This window comes from Tasmannia lanceolata, unplaced genomic scaffold, assembly GCF_043159265.1.
Source record: "Tasmannia lanceolata isolate RefF3 unplaced genomic scaffold, GAP_Taslan_0.1 ptg000008l, whole genome shotgun sequence".
Classification (NCBI taxonomy): domain Eukaryota; kingdom Viridiplantae; phylum Streptophyta; class Magnoliopsida; order Canellales; family Winteraceae; genus Tasmannia; species Tasmannia lanceolata.
The window spans coordinates 1,653,689-1,672,136 of NW_027518685.1; the positions used below are offsets into that span (position 1 = coordinate 1,653,689).

At 38.5% G+C, this 18,448-nt stretch overlaps 5 protein-coding genes across 5 annotated transcripts; 4 read left to right on the forward strand and 1 right to left on the reverse strand.

Moving 5' to 3' along the window:
* The first annotated feature begins 2,380 nt into the window (after nucleotides 1-2,380).
* Nucleotides 2,381-3,010, forward strand: LOC143882519 (uncharacterized). The gene has a single exon (XM_077386001.1). It carries the CDS (start codon nucleotides 2,585-2,587, stop codon nucleotides 2,873-2,875), a length of 291 nt encoding a protein of 96 aa, XP_077242116.1. The 5' UTR covers nucleotides 2,381-2,584; the 3' UTR covers nucleotides 2,876-3,010.
* A 2,763-nt stretch (nucleotides 3,011-5,773) lies between these two features.
* LOC143883880 (uncharacterized) lies at nucleotides 5,774-6,313 on the forward strand. Its single transcript, XM_077387197.1, has one exon. The coding sequence runs from the start codon at nucleotides 5,915-5,917 to the stop codon at nucleotides 6,188-6,190; it is 276 nt and encodes a 91-aa protein (XP_077243312.1). The 5' UTR covers nucleotides 5,774-5,914; the 3' UTR covers nucleotides 6,191-6,313.
* Nucleotides 6,314-9,728: 3,415 nt separating this feature from the next.
* Nucleotides 9,729-10,358, forward strand: LOC143882520 (uncharacterized). Its single transcript, XM_077386002.1, has one exon. The coding sequence runs from the start codon at nucleotides 9,936-9,938 to the stop codon at nucleotides 10,221-10,223; it is 288 nt and encodes a 95-aa protein (XP_077242117.1). The 5' UTR covers nucleotides 9,729-9,935; the 3' UTR covers nucleotides 10,224-10,358.
* A 3,403-nt stretch (nucleotides 10,359-13,761) lies between these two features.
* On the forward strand, nucleotides 13,762-14,355 carry LOC143882521 (uncharacterized). The gene has a single exon (XM_077386003.1). It carries the CDS (start codon nucleotides 13,953-13,955, stop codon nucleotides 14,238-14,240), a length of 288 nt encoding a protein of 95 aa, XP_077242118.1. The 5' UTR covers nucleotides 13,762-13,952; the 3' UTR covers nucleotides 14,241-14,355.
* A 2,427-nt stretch (nucleotides 14,356-16,782) lies between these two features.
* LOC143882522 (uncharacterized) lies at nucleotides 16,783-17,297 on the reverse strand. The gene has a single exon (XM_077386004.1). It carries the CDS (start codon nucleotides 17,199-17,201, stop codon nucleotides 16,914-16,916), a length of 288 nt encoding a protein of 95 aa, XP_077242119.1. The 5' UTR covers nucleotides 17,202-17,297; the 3' UTR covers nucleotides 16,783-16,913.
* Between the last annotated feature and the right edge of the window lie 1,151 nt (nucleotides 17,298-18,448).

Genomic DNA, 18,448 nt, shown 5'->3' on the forward strand with positions numbered 1-18,448 from the left:
TGGGGCCCTTCGAGTGGACAGTTTGGATCTTCCTATGGTGTAACTGGTGTAGTACATTTTGAAAAATACATGACTATACGGACCACACCATATAAGAACTCGAATATATAATAGTCTAATGGGTTTACTTAATTCATACCTTAACTTCATGACTAAATTATGAAAAGTCATACAATATTTAGTAAATTGTTTAATTCTATGGAATTAATTCTTTAGTTTACTCTTTAAGTTTACGTACTTTTCATCTTGATCTCAAAACCTTCTCATGTATATATGTGATCTTCTTTTAAGTCTTCTAAGTCACAATTAAGAACTGTTTTCAATTGTTATTTATTGACACCAAGTTTTTTTCTTCTTCTTCCGTAAATCACTTAGGCTCCGTTTCATTCTACGTAAAAATTGGACGTAAATTATGTTTTTTTTTGTCAAAATGAACATAAAACAAATTTTAAATCCATTTTTACCTCGAAAGAAACAGAGCCTAAGTAATATTTTGGTGAAGTGCTGTGCTATATTCACGCCCTTTTCTTCCCGGGCCCCCCCTCTAGGATATTTATAACTGGTCGACCACGCGTTTTACACTACAAAGTAATGGCCCCGAGAAGAAAAGGGGGAGAATGTATCATTTCCCTATTGTTTTGTATTTTCATAGGCTACTAATATTGGCACTATTAAGTTTTAATAATTTCACAAACTCATCTTGTCTTTTCCTTTTTTTAACTGGCTTTGAGAGTTTTTTGGGAACTGAAATAACCCTGGACAGCTGTTTAAATAATAAATGAAAAGATGAGTTAGTGCAATTATCAAAACATGGTAGTGCCAAAGTAGCCCTTACATAATGTAGAAATTAAATTATAAATTTTCATAACATGTCTAAACAAACTTAATGGATCATAGGCCTAAGATCATCTCATCAAGGTATATTGAAGGACATTTGGCTGGAACTGCGATTTCTAATTGGATTAATGGACTTGATCATGTAAAGGGGGCAGAAGTGGAATTCAGATCAAAAAATTCTTCCGCAAGCTTATTTTTGGTTCATGGGAATATTTTGGGCCCATCAACCAAACACGGGTTTCCTTCGGAAATTCCACAAAAGTCCCAATAACCAAAAAAAATCCGGCAACCAAACGGATAGTCTATTTCATTCGACGTAAAAATTGGACGTAAATTTTGTTTTTGTGTTGTAAAAACGAACATAAACAAATTGAGAGAACATTTCCTACACACTTGTGTACGTAAGTTACCTACACACTACCTTAAAATACAGTGGGGGCCCACATTGTTTGGGTGATCCAAACAATTTATTTGAATGGCCTCACATAGATAGGGTGTCCACAAAAAATCAGATCCATAGGATCATCCCAACCCTACGATTTGTGGAGGTAAAATGGACGTGTATAAACCTTCACAAATTAGTCTATTTTTTGCCTCCATAGTTTGAATGGTTAGGATGATCCTATGGATCTGATTTTTTGTGGACACCCTATCTATGTGAGGACCATTCAAATGAATTGTTTGGATCACCCAAACAATGTGGGCCCTCACTGTATTTTAAGGTAGTGTGTAGGTAACTTACCTACACAAGTGTGTAGGAAATGTTCTCTCAAACAAATTTTACATCCATTTTTACCTTAAAGAAACGGAGCCTTAGTAATATTTTTTTGAAGTGGTACATTCACCCCCTATTCTTCCCAGGGCCACCCCCTCATTGTATTATAAATTTATAACTGGTCGACTACTCTCTTTACAGTACAAAGTGGTGGCCCCGAGAAGAAAAGGGAGAGAATGTATAATTTCCCTATTGTTTTGTATTTACATAGGCTACTGATATTGGCACTATTATGTTTTAATAATTTGACAAACTCACCTTGTCTTTTTGTTTCTTTTTTTTTTGGTCGTTGTCTTTTTCTTTCTTAATCGGCTTTTGAGTGGTTTTTTGGGAACTGTAATAAGTAATAACCTTGTACTGCTGTTTAAATAATACCTAAATGAAAAAGAAGAGTTAGTGCAATTATCAAAACATGTTAGTGCCAAGTACCAACATCAGCAGCGTTACATAATGTAGCAACTTAGTTATAAATTTTCTGGGATTTGCTAGCCACCTTCGCAGAAAGCCATTTTCACGTGCCCAAAATGGCTTTCTGCGAAGGTGGGTAACAAATCCCATATTTTCTTAACAGAGGTCTAAACAAGCTTAATGGATCATAGGCCTATGATCATCTGACCAAGTTATATTCAAGGACATTTGGCTGGAATTGGGATCTCCAATTGGATCAATGGACTTGATCATGTAAAGAATGCAGAAGTGGAATTCAGATATTATGTAAACGTACCTACCAAGAAAAAGATATTATGTAAAGAAGACAGAAAAGGTAGTGGTATGTGGGAAAACCAGAATCCCGCTTTCTTAAAACCAGCAACTCCCCCCTGAAAAACTCATCCGGTTTTTTGAGTCCCCGTCTCTTTATATATAACTTTCTCCCACTCTGCTTGTATTCATCTAACTCAAACTAGTTCCGTATCTGCTGAGAAAATCCCCTTCTTTTACCACAAATCCTGAGAAATAATTTGCATAAGAAAAATGAGTTCTACAAGCAGAGCTTGGATGGTGGCTGCAAGTGTTGGAGCCATTGAGGCATTGAAAGATCAAGGTTTCTGTAGATGGAATTACACTATCAGATCTGTACATCAACAAGCAAAGAAGAGTATTGGGTCATATAGGCAAGCTCAGAGACTGTCTCAGTCCCTTGATTCCTCTCCTTCTGCTACTTTGGCATCCTCTTCAAAGAGAAGAGATGGAGATGAAAAACTCAAGCAATCAGAAGAGTCGCTGAGGAAAGTGATGTATTTGAGCTGTTGGGGACCCAACTGAAGTAAACCCAGATGCAATTTTAGAAGAAGAAAGAGAATTTGGGTGAGAAAATCCCAAAAACCAAAAATTTGTAAAATTGTATGTTGGATAAATGAAACACATTTATGGAACATCCGTTCCGATTTTGTTTTCTTATATGAGCTTTTTCTGATTATTCCTACGAAATTCTAAGCTAGCTTGCAATTGCAAATGAATAAAGAATGAAAATCCATCATTCTTTATGTTTGTTTTGAAGCCTCTACGTACCTTTCATTTCAAAGAGTGAACTTACAATCATTTAGTTTTTTTTTTTATAGGCAAGCTGGGTTTAGGTAGGACCCCTACCAGAATTATATTAAGAATCAAAGAAATGGGAATTACATTCGGGGGGATAGGTAGAGCCATTGGCATCCTTACAAATCATATCAATGCTGATTTCATTGTGAACAGACCATCAATACATGGCTTCCAAACAGGAGTATTAGCTCCTCCAGGAACAACGAGGGAAGAATCCAGGATAGTTTTCAGTTCCTCGAGCCATGGGTTATCAAATATATTATCCCATTTCCCATTAACAATGAACTGATCAACCGTTGAATTTAGGGGGGATAAATGAAATCACAGTCCCTAAGGATGTTTGAAAAGTTAAGGGTTCGTCAGGGGATATTTGAGAAGTTATGGGTCCATCAGGGTGCCAGGGCTGCGTCCAGAAATCAATTCCTTTCCCATTCCCGATTGTGTAACAAATGTTCTCCTTTGCAATTTCCCTACTTCGAAAGATCCCCCTTGCCCCCCAAGATAAGTTTTTCGGAGGTTTAATCACCCAGAAGTTACGGCCTCAGAGGTATTTTCAGTGGAACGACTCAACCCAAGGATTCTCAGACTTATTCAAGATACTCCACAAGCACCGAAGCTGATTAGCACGATTAATATCATAGGGGGTTCGAATGCCCGTCCCACGGTCGACAAAGGGTACCCCAAGCAATAGGATGATATATGGTTCTTTTGTAAATCAGGCCCACTCCAAGCATTTAATTTTGTCCGTCTTTCTAAACCCAAAAATCTAGGGGTGAGTAGATTTGGGGTGTATTTGTGGGCATTTGTTTTGTTGCTTCCATTCTTCATGGCATAATTGTAAACTTGCACTTAATAAACTCAACAACTCTACTCAACTCAACTAAGCCTTACTTGGGGTCAGCTAATGAATCCTTTAGAAAATTTTCCTAAAGAAGGTGAAAGGATCTACCTGGCTCATATTAACTAAGTCTAATCTTGACACTAGTTGGGTTCGTCTACATGGATCATTTTCTTCCATTCTATCATTTCGAATGTTATGTTCTCTGTTATGTTCCTAGCCCTCAAGTCTTTCCTTGGCCTCACTACTTCTACCGAAGTTGTTTTCAGTTTGGCCTACCTCTTTTTACTCCATCAACTTGGCACAAGTCACTTCTTCTCACTGGAACATCGAAAGGCCTACGTTGGATATGCCTAAACCATTTTAAGCAGCCTACAACTCGGGTCGGGTTTTCCAAAACCATACCCTACTTGAGAAATTATCTCTGGTCGGGCCCATCTTTTGAACCTGAAATTCATAAACCGGACCAACAAGTGATAGTTTTTTGGGCCGGGATGTCTACATTCGGATAGTGACTTCAAAGATTGAAGACAACAATGAATATTCACACCAAAATTCTTTAAATTTAAGTTATCAAGTGCTTAAACCGTCCATTTGATGGTCCACAACATAAATAGGGTGCTGCATAAAAAAATTCCATAGGATGATCCCAACCCTCCGATCTATGGAGATTTTTTGGGCACAACCTTGTTACGGGGCCCATCAAGTGGACAGTTTGGATCTTCCTATGGTGTAAGCGGTGCAGTACATTTTGACAAATACATGACTATACGGACTACACCATATACTTTATACCTTAACTTCATGACTAAATTATGAAAAGTCAAAAAATATTTAGTAAATTGTTTAATTCTATGGAATTAATTCTTTGGTTTACTCTTTAAGTTTACGTACTTTTCATCTTGATCTCAAAACCTTCTCATGTATATATGTCTTCTTTTAAGTCTTCTAAGTCACAATTAAGAACTGTTTTCAATTGTTATTTATTGACACCAAGTTTTTTTATTCTTCTTCCCTAAATCACTTAGGCTCCGTTTCATTCTACATAAAAATTGGACACAAATTTTGTTTTTTTTTTGTACAAATGAACATAAACCATATTTTACATCCATTTTTACCTCGAAAAAAACAGAGCCTTAGTAATATTTTGGTGAAGTGCTATATTCACCCCCTTCTTCCCGGGCCCCCCTCTAGGATATTTTAAACCGGTCGACCACTCTTTTTACACTACAAAGTAATGGCTCCGAGAAGAAAAGGGGGAGAATGTATCATTTCCCTATTGTTTTGTATTTACATAGGCTACTAATATTGGCACTATTAAGTTTTAATAATTTCACAAACTCAGCTTGTCTTTTAATTTTTTTAACTAGCTTTAAGAGTTTTTTGGGAACTGAAATAACCCTGGACAGCTGTTTAAATAATAAATGAAAAGATGAGTTAGTGCAATTATCAAACCATGGTAGTGAGCCCTTACATAGTGTAGAAATTAAATTATAATTTTTCATAACATGTCTAAACAAACTTAATGGATCATAGGCCTAAGATCATCTCATCAAGGTATATTGAAAGACATTTGGCTGGAACTGCGATTTCTAATTGGATTAATGGACTTGATCATGTAAAGGAGGCAGAAGTAGAAGTCAGATCAATGAATCTGATTATGTAAACGTGGCAGAAGTGGAGGTAGGTGTCTTGTAGAGAGGTCGAAAACGGAGCATCTCTGTTTTTAGCATTTTCCCCGCAAAGAAGACAAAAAAGCCGCTGGTATGTGGTAAAACCAGAACCCCGCTTTTTTAAAACCAGCTACTCATCCGGTTTTTGAGTCATCTCTCTTTATAAATAACAACGCAAACCTGTTCCTTACCTACTGAAAATCCCCTTCTTTTCATTACCATAAATCCAGAGAAACAATTTACATAGGAAAAATGAGTTCTACAAGCAGAGCTTGGATCGTGGCTGCAAGTGTTGGAGCCATTGAGGCATTGAAAGATCAAGGTTTCTGCAGATGGAATTACACTATCAGATCTGTACACCAACAAGCAAAGAAGAGTATTGGGTCATATAGGCAAGCGCAGAGACTGTCTCGCTCCCTTGATTCCTCTCCTTCTGCTACTTTGGCATCTTCAAAGAGAAGAGATGGAGATGAGAAACTCAAGCAATCAGAAGAGTCGCTGAGGAAAGTGATGTATTTGAGCTGTTGAGGACCCAACTGAAGAAAAACCAAGATGGAATTTTAGAAAAAGAAAGAGAATCTGGGTGGGAAAATCTCAAAAACCAAAATTTTGTACAATTGTTTGTTAGATAAATGAAATATATTTATGGAAGATCCGTTCCGATTTTGTTTTCTTATATGAGCTTTTTCTGATTTTTCCTAGGAAATTCTAAGCTAGCTTGCAATCGCAAATGAATAAAGAATGAAAATCCATCATTCTTTATACGTATTGACTTAATCTGCCAATTCTCTGTTTGTTTTGATGCCTCTACGTACCTTTCATTTCAAAGAGTGAACTTACCATCAATTAGTTTTGTCCATCGTTTTAAACCCAAAAATCTAGGGGTGAGTAGATACTTTTATGCTTATTTGGGTTGTATTTGTGGGCATTTGTTTTCTACTAGCATTCTTCATGGCATAATTGTAAACTTTTTATTTTTTGATGAGCAAAGTGGCGTAGGCAGACTCCTACCAGATATATTAAGGACAACATAAGAATGAATTATACTCTCGGTTATAGAGTGCCAGAGGCATCATTACAAAGAATGAGAGAAAAATCATCAAGGAAATTATCACATTGTTCACCTTTGATATTGTTCACCTTTAATAGGGCAATTCCATTTGGATAGGTAGTCTGCTGCCCCATTTCCTTCCCTCCAGGTATGAGATATCTTCCATGTTTCACATTTTGAAAGCTAATTTTTCATATTTTCTACCGTACTAGCTCTTTTCCAGGGGCAAGGGAAATGGCCTTCAACAGTCTTCACCACCATCATGGAGTTAGATTCGACCCATATTTTTTTGAGGTACTTGGATACTACCTGATGTAGCACATGATAGATGGCATCCAATTCTAACAAGTGGATGCTGTCTTTGTTAATACTATGAGAGATGGCTACAATTGCTGCTCCTTCCGGATCTCGAATGACACCCCCTATGCCCGCACCTTCTTCCATAACTGGGGCATCAGTGTTAAGCTTCATCCAACCATCATCTGGTTTCTGTCATTGAACTGTTTTAGTATGTTTCACCCTGTGGATAATAGGCAGATTCATGTTTTCAGCAATGAGTCTATTTCTGGTCATTGCGGAGTCCATTAGATTGTTGTGAAGAGTTCTTACTCAGACCTGGCTAAGGATGTTCCTTAGGATGGTGATTTTGTGGGTTGGGGTCCCCCCATATAACCTGTTATTTCTCTCCAGCCAAATGGCATATAGAGCACTCCCAAAGTCCTCCATAGCTTCCAAATCTACTGGTCCCTTGCCTTTTCCATTCCAAAGGAGACTCTAAATGAGATCGATGCCATCATCAGAAACTTCGTTTGGAGTGGACCTTCTCTGATTAAAAAGAACCACCTCATTGCTTGGAACATCCTTTGTAGGCCGAAGGAGGAAGGAGGGGTTGGAATGAGAATTCCCCAAGATCTGAACAAAGCAGCTCAAATAAAAAGCCTATGGAGGGTGCTCAATCCCTCTCTTTCCCCTGGACAGAATGGTTTAATCGAAAATATCAAAAGAAGGGAAGCCTATGGACCTCTAAAATCCCCTCAAATTGTTCAGGAGCATCTAGGGGAATTTTCAACTGCAGGAAAATAGCCACTGAAAACATCTGTTATAATATTGGAAATGGGAAGGGCATAGACTTTTGGAAGTACCCATGGCACCCAAACGGACCCATTCAGAACCAGACCTCCACTATACTCACCTCCTCCCCTCCGAGAATTATTGTGGACCATCTGTGTATAAATGAGAAATGAGATGCTATATTTGATAACCCTTGGCTATCATAACTCAAGATGATACTTCAGACAACATCATTTTCTGGTAAGAAAGAAAACACCCTTGTCTGGAAACCGTGCCCGGATGGCATCCTCACAATGAAATCACCATGGAACCAGGTTCGAAAGAAAATTTTGAAAGTTCCTTGGTACAGAACTGTTTGGTTCAAGGGACATATACCCAAACATGGGTTCAATTCATGCCTGGTGCTTAATTACAAGTTGGCAACAAAAGATAGACTCCAGCTCATTGGGATCCAAGTGGATACCAGATGTCTTCTCTGTAAAGCAGAACCAGAATCAATAAACCACCTGTTCTTTTCGTGCTCTTGTACAGCATGGATCTGGAGATCCATCCTATGGAGATTCAATCACAGAAGGAAACCAAAGCCCACTCTCACTGAGGAAGAAGAATGGATCAGATAGAATTTTACAGGTGGAAATTAGGGGGCATAATTGTAAACTTGCACTTAATAAACTCAACAACTCAACTAAGCCTCTGTCCCAAACTAGTTGGGGTCAGCTAATGAAAAGATCTAGCTGGCTCATATTGACTAAGTCTAATCCTGACACTAGTTGGCTTCGTCTACCTAGTTCACTTTCTTCCATTCTATCCTATTCAAGCTCATGTTTTCTGTTATGTTCCTAGCCCTCAAGTCTTTCCTCACTGTTTTTACTGAAGTTGTTTTCGGTCTGCCCCCACTTCTTTTTAATCCATCAACTTGGCACGAGTCACATCTTCTCACTGGAACATCTAAAGGCCTACGTTGGATATGCCTAAACCATCTTAAGCGGGATGCAACTTGGGTCGGGTCTGCTTTTCCAGAACCATACCATACTCAAGTAATTATCCCTGGCCGGGTCCATCTTTTGAACCCGAGATTCATAAACCGGACCGACAAGTGATAATTTCTAAGAACCTTCACATGTATGCCTTATTTTAAGTCTTGTAAGTCACAATTAAGAACTGTACAATTGTTATTTATTGACACAAAGTTTTTTTTTGCTGTTGTAAATCACTTAGGCTCCGTGTTTCATTCGACGTAAATTTTGTTTTTTGTTGTAAAAATGAACATAAAACAAATTTTACATCCATTTTTACCTCAGAAGAAATGGAGCCTTAGTAATATTTTTGTGAAGTGGTTTATTCAACCCCTTTTCTTCGCGGGGCCACACCTTTTAGTGTATTTAGAACTGGTCGACTACCTTTTTTTACACTACAAAATGATGGGCCCGAGAAGAAAAGGGAGAGAAGGTATCATTTCCCTAGTGTTTTGTATTTACATAGCCTACGGATATTGGCACTATTAAATTTTAATAATTTCACAAACTCAGCTTGTCTTTTTCTTCTTTTTTAATTGGCTTTTGAGTTTTTTGGACAGCTGTTTAAATAATAAATGAAAATATGAGATAGTGCAATTATCAAAACATGGTAGTGCCAACATCAGTAGCCCTTACATAATGTAGAGACTAAATTATAAATTTTCATAACATGTCTAAACAAACTTAATGGATCATAGGCCTAAGATTAAAACATAGTTGTGATCTTCAAGGACATTTGGCTGGAATTGTGATCTTTGATTGGATCAATGGACTTGATCACGTAAAGGAGGCTGAAGTGGAATTAAGATCAATAAATCTGATTATTCAAAAGTGGCAAAAGTGGAGCCAGCTAGGTGCCTTGTAGAGAGGACGAAAACGTGCCTCTCTATTTTAGCATTTTCCTGCAAAGAAGACAAAACAAGGCGCTGGTATGTGGGAAAACCAGAATCCCGCTTTCTTAAAACCATCAACTCCCCGCTGAAAAACTCATCCGGTTTTTGAGTCCCCGTCTCTTTATATATAACTTTCTCCCACTCTGCTTGTATTCATCTAACTCAAACCAGTTTCTTATCTGCTCAGAAAATCCCCTTCTTTTCAATACCACAAATCCTGACAAATAATTTACATAAGAAAAATGAGTTCTACAAGCAGAGCTTGGATCGTGGCTGCAAGTGTTGGAGCTATTGAGGCATTGAAAGATCAAGGTTTCTGCAGATGGAATTACACTATCAGATCTGTACACCAACAAGCAAAGAAGAGTATTGGGTCATATAGGCAAGCGCAGAGACTGTCTCGCTCCCTTGATTCCTCTCCTTCTGCTACTTTGGCATCTTCAACGAGAAGAGTTGGAGATGAGAAACTAAAGCAATCAGAAGAGTCGCTAAGGAAAGTGATGTATTTGAGCTGTTGGGGACCCAACTGAAGAAAAACCAAGATGGAATTTTAGAAAAAGAAAGAGAATTTGGGTGTGAAAATCCCAAAAACCAAAATTTTGTACAATTGTTTGTTAGATAAATGAAGATATTTATGGAAGATCCGTTCCGATTTTGTTTTCTTATATGAGCTTTTTTCTGATTTTTCCTAGGAAATTCTAAGCTAGCTTGCAATCGCAAATGAATAAAGAATGAAAATTCATCATTCTTTATACGTATTGACCTAATCTGCCAATTCTCTGTTTGTTTTGATGCCTCTACGTACCATTCATTTCAAAGAGTGAACTTACCATCAATTAGTTTTGTCCATCGTTTTAAACCCAAAAATCTAGGGGTGAGTAGATACCTTTATGCTTATTTGGGGTGTATTTGTGGGCATTTGTTTTCTACTTAGCATTCTTCATGGAATAATTGTGAACTTTTTTTCTTTTGATGAGCAAAGTGGGGTTAGGCAGACTCCTACCAGATATATTAAGAACAAAATAAGAATGAATTACACTCTCGGGTATAGAGTGTCAGAGGCATCATTACAAAGAATGGGAGAAAAATCATCAGGGAAATTATCACATTGTTCACCTTTAATAAGGCAATTCCATTTGGATAGGTAGTCTCCGTTTGGATAGGTAGTCTGCTGCCCCATTTCCTTCCCTCCAGATATGAGATATCTTACATGTTTCACATTTTGAAAGCTAATTTTTCATCTTTTCTACCGTACTAGCTCTTTTCCAGGGGCAAGGGAAATGGCCTTCAATAGTCTTCACCGCCATCATGGAGTCAGATTCAACCCATATTTTTTTGAGGTTCTTGGATACTACCTGATGTAGCACATGATAGATGGCATCCAATTCTAACAAGTGGATGCTGTCTTTGTTAATAATATGAGAGAAGGCTACAATTGCTGCTCCTTCCGGATCTCGAATGACAGCCCCTATGCCCGCACCTTCTTCCATAACTGAGGCATCAGTGTTAAGCTTCATCCAACCATCATCTGGTTTCTGTCATTGAACTGTTTTAGTATGTTTCACCCTGTGGATAATAGGCAGATTTATGTTTTCAGCAATGAGTCTATTTCTGGTCGTTGCGGAGTCCATTAGATTGTTGTGAAGAGTTCTTACTCAGACCTGGCTAAGGATGTTCCTTAGGATGGTGATTTTGTGGGTTGGGGTCCCCCCATATAACCTGTTATTTCTCTCCAGCCAAATGGCATATAGAGCACTCCCAAAGTCCTCCATAGCTTCCAAATCTACTGGTCCCTTGCCTTTTCCATTCCAAAGGAGACTCTAAATGAGATCGATGCCATCATCAGAAACTTTGTTTGGAGTGGACCTTCTCTGATTAAAAAGAACCACCTCATTGCTTGAAACATCCTTTGTAGGCCGAAGGAGGAAGGAGGGGTTGGAATGAGAATTCCCCAAAGATCTGAATAAAGCAGCTCAAATAAAAAGCCTATGGAGGGTGCTCAATCCCTCTCTTTCCCCTGGACAGAATGGTTTAATCGAAAATATCAAAAGAAGGGAAGCCTATGGACCTCTAAAATCCCCTCAAATTGTTCAGCAGCAGCTAGGGGAATTTTCAACTGCAGGAAAATAGCCACTGAAAACATCTGTTATAATATTGGAAATGGGAAGGCATAGACTTTTGGAAGGACCCATGGCACCCAAACGGACCTATTTAGTCCACTATACTCACCTCTTCCCCTCCGAGAATTTTTGTGGACCATCTGTGTATAAATGAGAAATGGGATGCTATATTTGATAACCCTTGGCTATCAGAACTCAAGAAGATACTTCAGACAACATCATTTTCTGGTAAGAAAGAAAACACCCTTGTCTAGAAACCGTGCCCGGATGGCATCCGCACAATGAAATCACCATGGAACCAGGTTCGAAAGAAAATTTTGAAAGTTCCTTGGTACAGAACTGTTTGGTTCAAGGGACATATACCCAAACATGGGTTCAATGCATGCCTGGTGCTTAATTACAAGTTGGCAACAAAAGATAGACTCTAGCTCATTGGGATCCAAGTGGATACCAGATGTCTTCTCTGTAAAGCAGAACCAGAATCAATAAACCACCTGTTATTTTCGTGCTCTTGTACAGCATGGATCTGGAGATCCATCCTATGGAGATTCAATCACAGAAGGAAACCAAAGCCCACTCTCACTGAGGAAGAAGAATTGATCAGATAGAATTTTACAGGTGGAAATCAGGGGGCATAATTGTAAACTTGCACTTAATAAACTCAACAACTCAACTAAGCCTCTGTCCCAAACTAGTTGGGGTCAGCTAATGAAAAGATCTAGCTGGCTCATATTGACTAAGTCTAATCCTGACACTAGTTGGCTTCGTCTACCTAGTTCACTTTCTTCCATTATATCCTATTCAAGCTCATGTTTTCTGTTATGTTCCTAGCCCTCAAGTCTTTCCTCACTGTTTTTACTGAAGTTGTTTTCGGTCTGCCCCCACTTCTTTTTAATCCATCAACTTGGCACGAGTCACATCTTCTCACTGGAACATCTAAAGGCCTACGTTGGATATGCCTAAACCATCTTAAGCGGGATGCAACTTGGGTCGGGTCTGCTTTTCCAGAACCATACCATACTCAAGTAATTATCCCTGGCCGGGTCCATCTTTTGAACCCGAGATTCATAAACCGGACCGACAAGTGATAATTTCTAAGAACCTTCACATGTATGCCTTATTTTAAGTCTTGTAAGTCACAATTAAGAACTGTACAATTGTTATTTATTGACACAAAGTTTTTTTTTGCTGTTGTAAATCACTTAGGCTCCGTGTTTCATTCGACGTAAATTTTGTTTTTTGTTGTAAAAATGAACATAAAACAAATTTTACATCCATTTTTACCTCAGAAGAAATGGAGCCTTAGTAATATTTTTGTGAAGTGGTTTATTCAACCCCTTTTCTTCGCGGGGCCACACCTTTTAGTGTATTTAGAACTGGTCGACTACCTTTTTTTACACTACAAAATGATGGGCCCGAGAAGAAAAGGGAGAGAAGGTATCATTTCCCTAGTGTTTTGTATTTACATAGCCTACGGATATTGGCACTATTAAATTTTAATAATTTCACAAACTCAGCTTGTCTTTTTCTTCTTTTTTAATTGGCTTTTGAGTTTTTTGGACAGCTGTTTAAATAATAAATGAAAATATGAGATAGTGCAATTATCAAAACATGGTAGTGCCAACATCAGTAGCCCTTACATAATGTAGAGACTAAATTATAAATTTTCATAACATGTCTAAACAAACTTAATGGATCATAGGCCTAAGATTAAAACATAGTTGTGATCTTCAAGGACATTTGGCTGGAATTGTGATCTTTGATTGGATCAATGGACTTGATCACGTAAAGGAGGCTGAAGTGGAATTAAGATCAATAAATCTGATTATTCAAAAGTGGCAAAAGTGGAGCCAGCTAGGTGCCTTGTAGAGAGGACGAAAACGTGCCTCTCTATTTTAGCATTTTCCTGCAAAGAAGACAAAACAAGGCGCTGGTATGTGGGAAAACCAGAATCCCGCTTTCTTAAAACCATCAACTCCCCGCTGAAAAACTCATCCGGTTTTTGAGTCCCCGTCTCTTTATATATAACTTTCTCCCACTCTGCTTGTATTCATCTAACTCAAACCAGTTTCTTATCTGCTCAGAAAATCCCCTTCTTTTCAATACCATAAATCCTGACAAATAATTTACATAAGAAAAATGAGTTCTACAAGCAGAGCTTGGATCGTGGCTGCAAGTGTTGGAGCTATTGAGGCATTGAAAGATCAAGGTTTCTGCAGATGGAATTACACTATCAGATCTGTACATCAACAAGCAAAGAAGAGTATTGGGTCATATAGGCAAGCGCAGAGACTGTCTCGCTCCCTTGATTCCTCTCCTTCTGCTACTTTGTCATCTTCAAAGAGAAGAGATGGAGATGAAAAACTCAAGCAATCAGAAGAATCGCTCGGAAAAGTGATGTATCTGAGCTGTTGGGGACCCAACTGAAGTATACCCATATGGGGTTTTGAAAGAAGACAGAGAATTTGGGGCGGAATATCCCTCAAAGCAAAAATTTGTACAGTTTTAGTTTGATAAATAAAAAATGAGCCAATTTTATTTACATAGATGAGTTTTCTCTGCTCTTTCGAAGAGGTTTTGTATATGTGAAGTATGTGAATCTTTTGGAGATTTCAATTGATGGTCTGATATGGTTTAATAAGATCCATGGACTTCAGGGATCTTATTAAACCATATCAATCACTTCTTTAATGACAAACCACAGAAGTTTTTTCAGGACTCTTTGGCCCAAGTGGTGGACCGTGGTAACCAAGTTTAGCACTCACACCTATAATCCATAGGTCCCCCAACTACATTTTGTGCAATTTTGTGTAAATGCACCGTAGAAAAGCCACCCTACTTGAGGGCTTAAGGCATAACCCAATATTTTGTGCAACTTTGTTTATTATTAGGAATGGGAGGCCCTTCTAATTTTCTAATCTGACTAGAAGTGGATTAGGACCATTAGGTATGTCTATGTTATTTTATTAGAACGACTAGAGATAGCCAGCTAGGATTCCTACTTTTTTTATAGGTGGCTGGGGTTTGGATTCCTACTTTTGATTAGAGTAAAGTTGATGCATCTCTTCCTGGTGATGAGATTCTTAGTTGGACTATGCCTACAAGGTAATACTCGTTCATCATACCTTATAGATGATGGAAGACACATGACACAAGGACAAGTGAGTTTTAGAGAGGGTTTCCTCTAGAATCTCAAGGGGAGAGGAAGGGATTGAGTTGCTTATTCAAGGTGAGGGAACGACAGTAATGCATGATACAAGATTGGGTATTCATGTTTTCATCTTGTATTATGTTTCACATAAAAGGCCCCGTTGGTTTGGATTGCAAGAATTTTCTTGAAAAGTTTGGAAAGGAAAAATATTTCTAAAAATTTCTTACTTTTTTTACACATGGAGAATAACTTGATCCAACCTATTCAATTTTTAGGTACAGCAACTAATAAACCTCTAAATTATTACTTCACTCTAAATCATAGCAAGAAAATTTTCCAAGAGAAAAATCTTTACCCAAAAATTTCGTTCTTGCAATCGAAACACGGCCACAGTGAACAATGGACATAGGCATATTTTCGAATCTCATTTTGTTTTAGACTTTTAAACTGGATACCCAAAGAGTTTTTTGGGAATTGAAATACCATTTGACAGCTGATTAAACTAGTAAAAAGTTGAGTTCGCCCTATTATTAAAACATAGTTGAGGGTAAGCTAGGTAACCGTAGCAGTGTAGCCTTTTTTTAAAACATAGCAGTGAAATACCATTCGCCCTATTATTGAACCGAGGAAGTGAAATACCATTTGACAGCTGATTAAACTAGTAAAAAGTTGAGTTCCCCCTATTATTAAAACAAAGTTGCGGGGACATCAGTAGCCTTTTATATATATATAGGTAAGCTAGGTAACCGTAGCAGTGTATTAATAAAAAAAAACAGAAAGATATTACAATCAAGAGCACAAATATCCATCCCTATTACCACAGCTCGCCCATCAAAAAAAAGAAGAAAAGATATCCATCCCTATCCTGAGCAAGGTTTTAAATTTCATCATAAATCCGAAATTTTGGACCGAAGTTTCGGATTTCGGTCAAGGCCAAAACTGAAATTGGTGAAACGTACCAATTTTGGTCGAAATTTCAGAAATTTCGGCCCAAAAATTCGAAAATTTGTGTCTTTATCGAGTTTCTGCCAAAATTTTGGGATTTCGGCTGAAATTTCAGTTTCGGCTAATCCCGAGATCATAACAACAGAAACAAACGATCTCAGGTGATCCCAATTCTTTTGAAGTAACCCTAGAGTATCATAACAAAAGTAACAAACGATCTAAGGTGATTCAAATTCTTCTCACTCTAAAGAGAGTAACTAGGGGGAATGGGAAAAACAATGGGTTTCGAATAATCCAATATATGTTGTGAATGTTGTCAATACTCAAAGGATGAGTCCTAGCTTGATGGGTACATGTTGGGATTTTTGGAAGTATTTTAGGCAAGGAACATGAGGGCTATTTCTTCTTTTTGGGTCCTTTTGCCATGGTTCACCTTCGGAGTTGATTTGGTTTGTCGATAATTCGTCTTCGAGGCATCTTTGAAGATGGGATCGATCCACTTAATTATCTCCCCCCTTCAGTAGCCTAATTTATAATCTTTCTCATTACTTTGCAAGTGATCGATGGAATCTGTTCTTGCCCGTCAAACTTTTCTATGTTAAACACACAACAAAATTTCTTTATCTTTTCTAAGAGAAGTTTCGCCATTGGTAGCCTGTATGGATTTGTAACAGCTAATCAGCCGAAATTGAAATTGTGGTATGAATTGTTTTTTCTTATTAAAACGACCTCCTCCTCTCGAGTCTCTATGTTGCTCCATTTTGCTTAATTTGCCAGTTTTATTTGAGCTAGTTTGTACCCTGAACAACTACCGGAACGCATTAGGACATATGACGGAAGAAATCATAAAGAAAGAGAAACATTTGCCTCATGTCACAAAGTGAAAGATAAACATTTGCCTCATGTCACAAAGTTAACATATTTGTGAACAAACAAGTAAATAATTTTGAGCAGCAGAAACAATTTGATATTTACAACCCAAATTCTTCATAAGCTTTGCTTCTTCAGTTGGGTCCCCAACAGCTCAAATACATCACTTTCCTCAGAGACTCTTCCGATTTCTTGAGTTTCTCATCTTCAACTCTTCTCTTTGAAGATACCAAAGTAGTAGAAGAAGAGGAATTGATGGAGTGAGAGAGCCTCTGTGTTTGAGTATAAGAGGCCATATTCTTCTTTGCCTGCTGATGTAAAGATCTAATAACGTAATTCCATCTGCAGAAGCCTTGATCTTTCAACGCCTCAACAATTCCTACACTGGCAGCGACCATCCAAGCTCTGCTTGTTGAACTCATCTCTCTGCAATTTTTCAGCTCGTCTTGATTTCAAAGGAAGGGTGATTTCAATAGAAAGAAGTGTAAGTTTTGTGTTGAGACTAAAGATGAGATATAGATGCTTATATATAAAGATTGTTATAGAGTGATATGGACGAGTGAGAGAAACCGGGGGCGGTCTTCTAGAGAGACCCACCAGTTTTCATGTAAAAACAAAAACCACTTGTCGCTTCTTTATTAGAAAAAACAAACGGCTGGCTCTGTTGGCTGGTAGGAAAGTTGTGATAGATGCGCCCCCTGTTTTAACGACGGCCACCACACCTTGGAAAATTTTTACTGGAATCTTTTTTACGATGGACTTTTTGACTTCTCATGCATATTAACGGTGGGGTCTACCCATTTTTTTTACAACTCAATGTTTTAACATGGTAGGGCACTAGGGCCTACCATCTCCACTCAAACCAATCCTTATGGGCCCACAATTTTACATAGATGAGCAGGCCTACCGTTAAGGGTGTCAATTTTGGCTCGGGCTCGGAAGCTCGCTCGAGCTCGGCTCGTTAAGAATTTAATATATTTAAATATATATATTATATATTAATATATACATTAAAAGGGTTGTCCATGGAGTGAAAGGGGGGGGGCAAAATATGTCACTTCATTTTTGGAACCCCATTTGTTACTAGGACCACCCCCCATAGTGTAAAAAAAGTAGTCAAATTACACTAGTAGGGCTGTCCAGGGAAGATGAGGGGTGTGAACATAATATAACCCGAGCTCAGTAAGGCTCGCGAGCCGCTCGCGAGCCTGACCGAGCCGAGCCTCACTTGTGAGCTTAACGAGCCGAGCCGAGCCGAGCCTGGCCAAGCTCAGCTCGGCTCGTTTACACCCCTACCTACCGTCTCCACCCAAATCTATGCATAAGGTGGTCCCACTATTTTACACCATGTTTTGGAGGGTGGGTCACATGTAGGGGTGTAAACGAGCCGAGCTTGGCCAGGCTCAGCTCGTTAAGCTCAAAAGCTCAGCTCGGGCTCGAACTAGGCTCGGGCTTAGCTCGGCTCGGCTCAGCCAGGCTCGCGAGCCTTATCGAGCTCGGGTTATATTAAATTCACACCCCTCATCTTCCCTGGACAGCCCTATCTAGTGAAATTTGACTACTCTTTTTACACTACGGGGGTGGTCCAAGTAACAAATGGGGTTCCAAAAAAGAAGTGACATATTTTGCCTCCCCCTTTCACCCGGAACAACCCTTTTAGTGTATATAT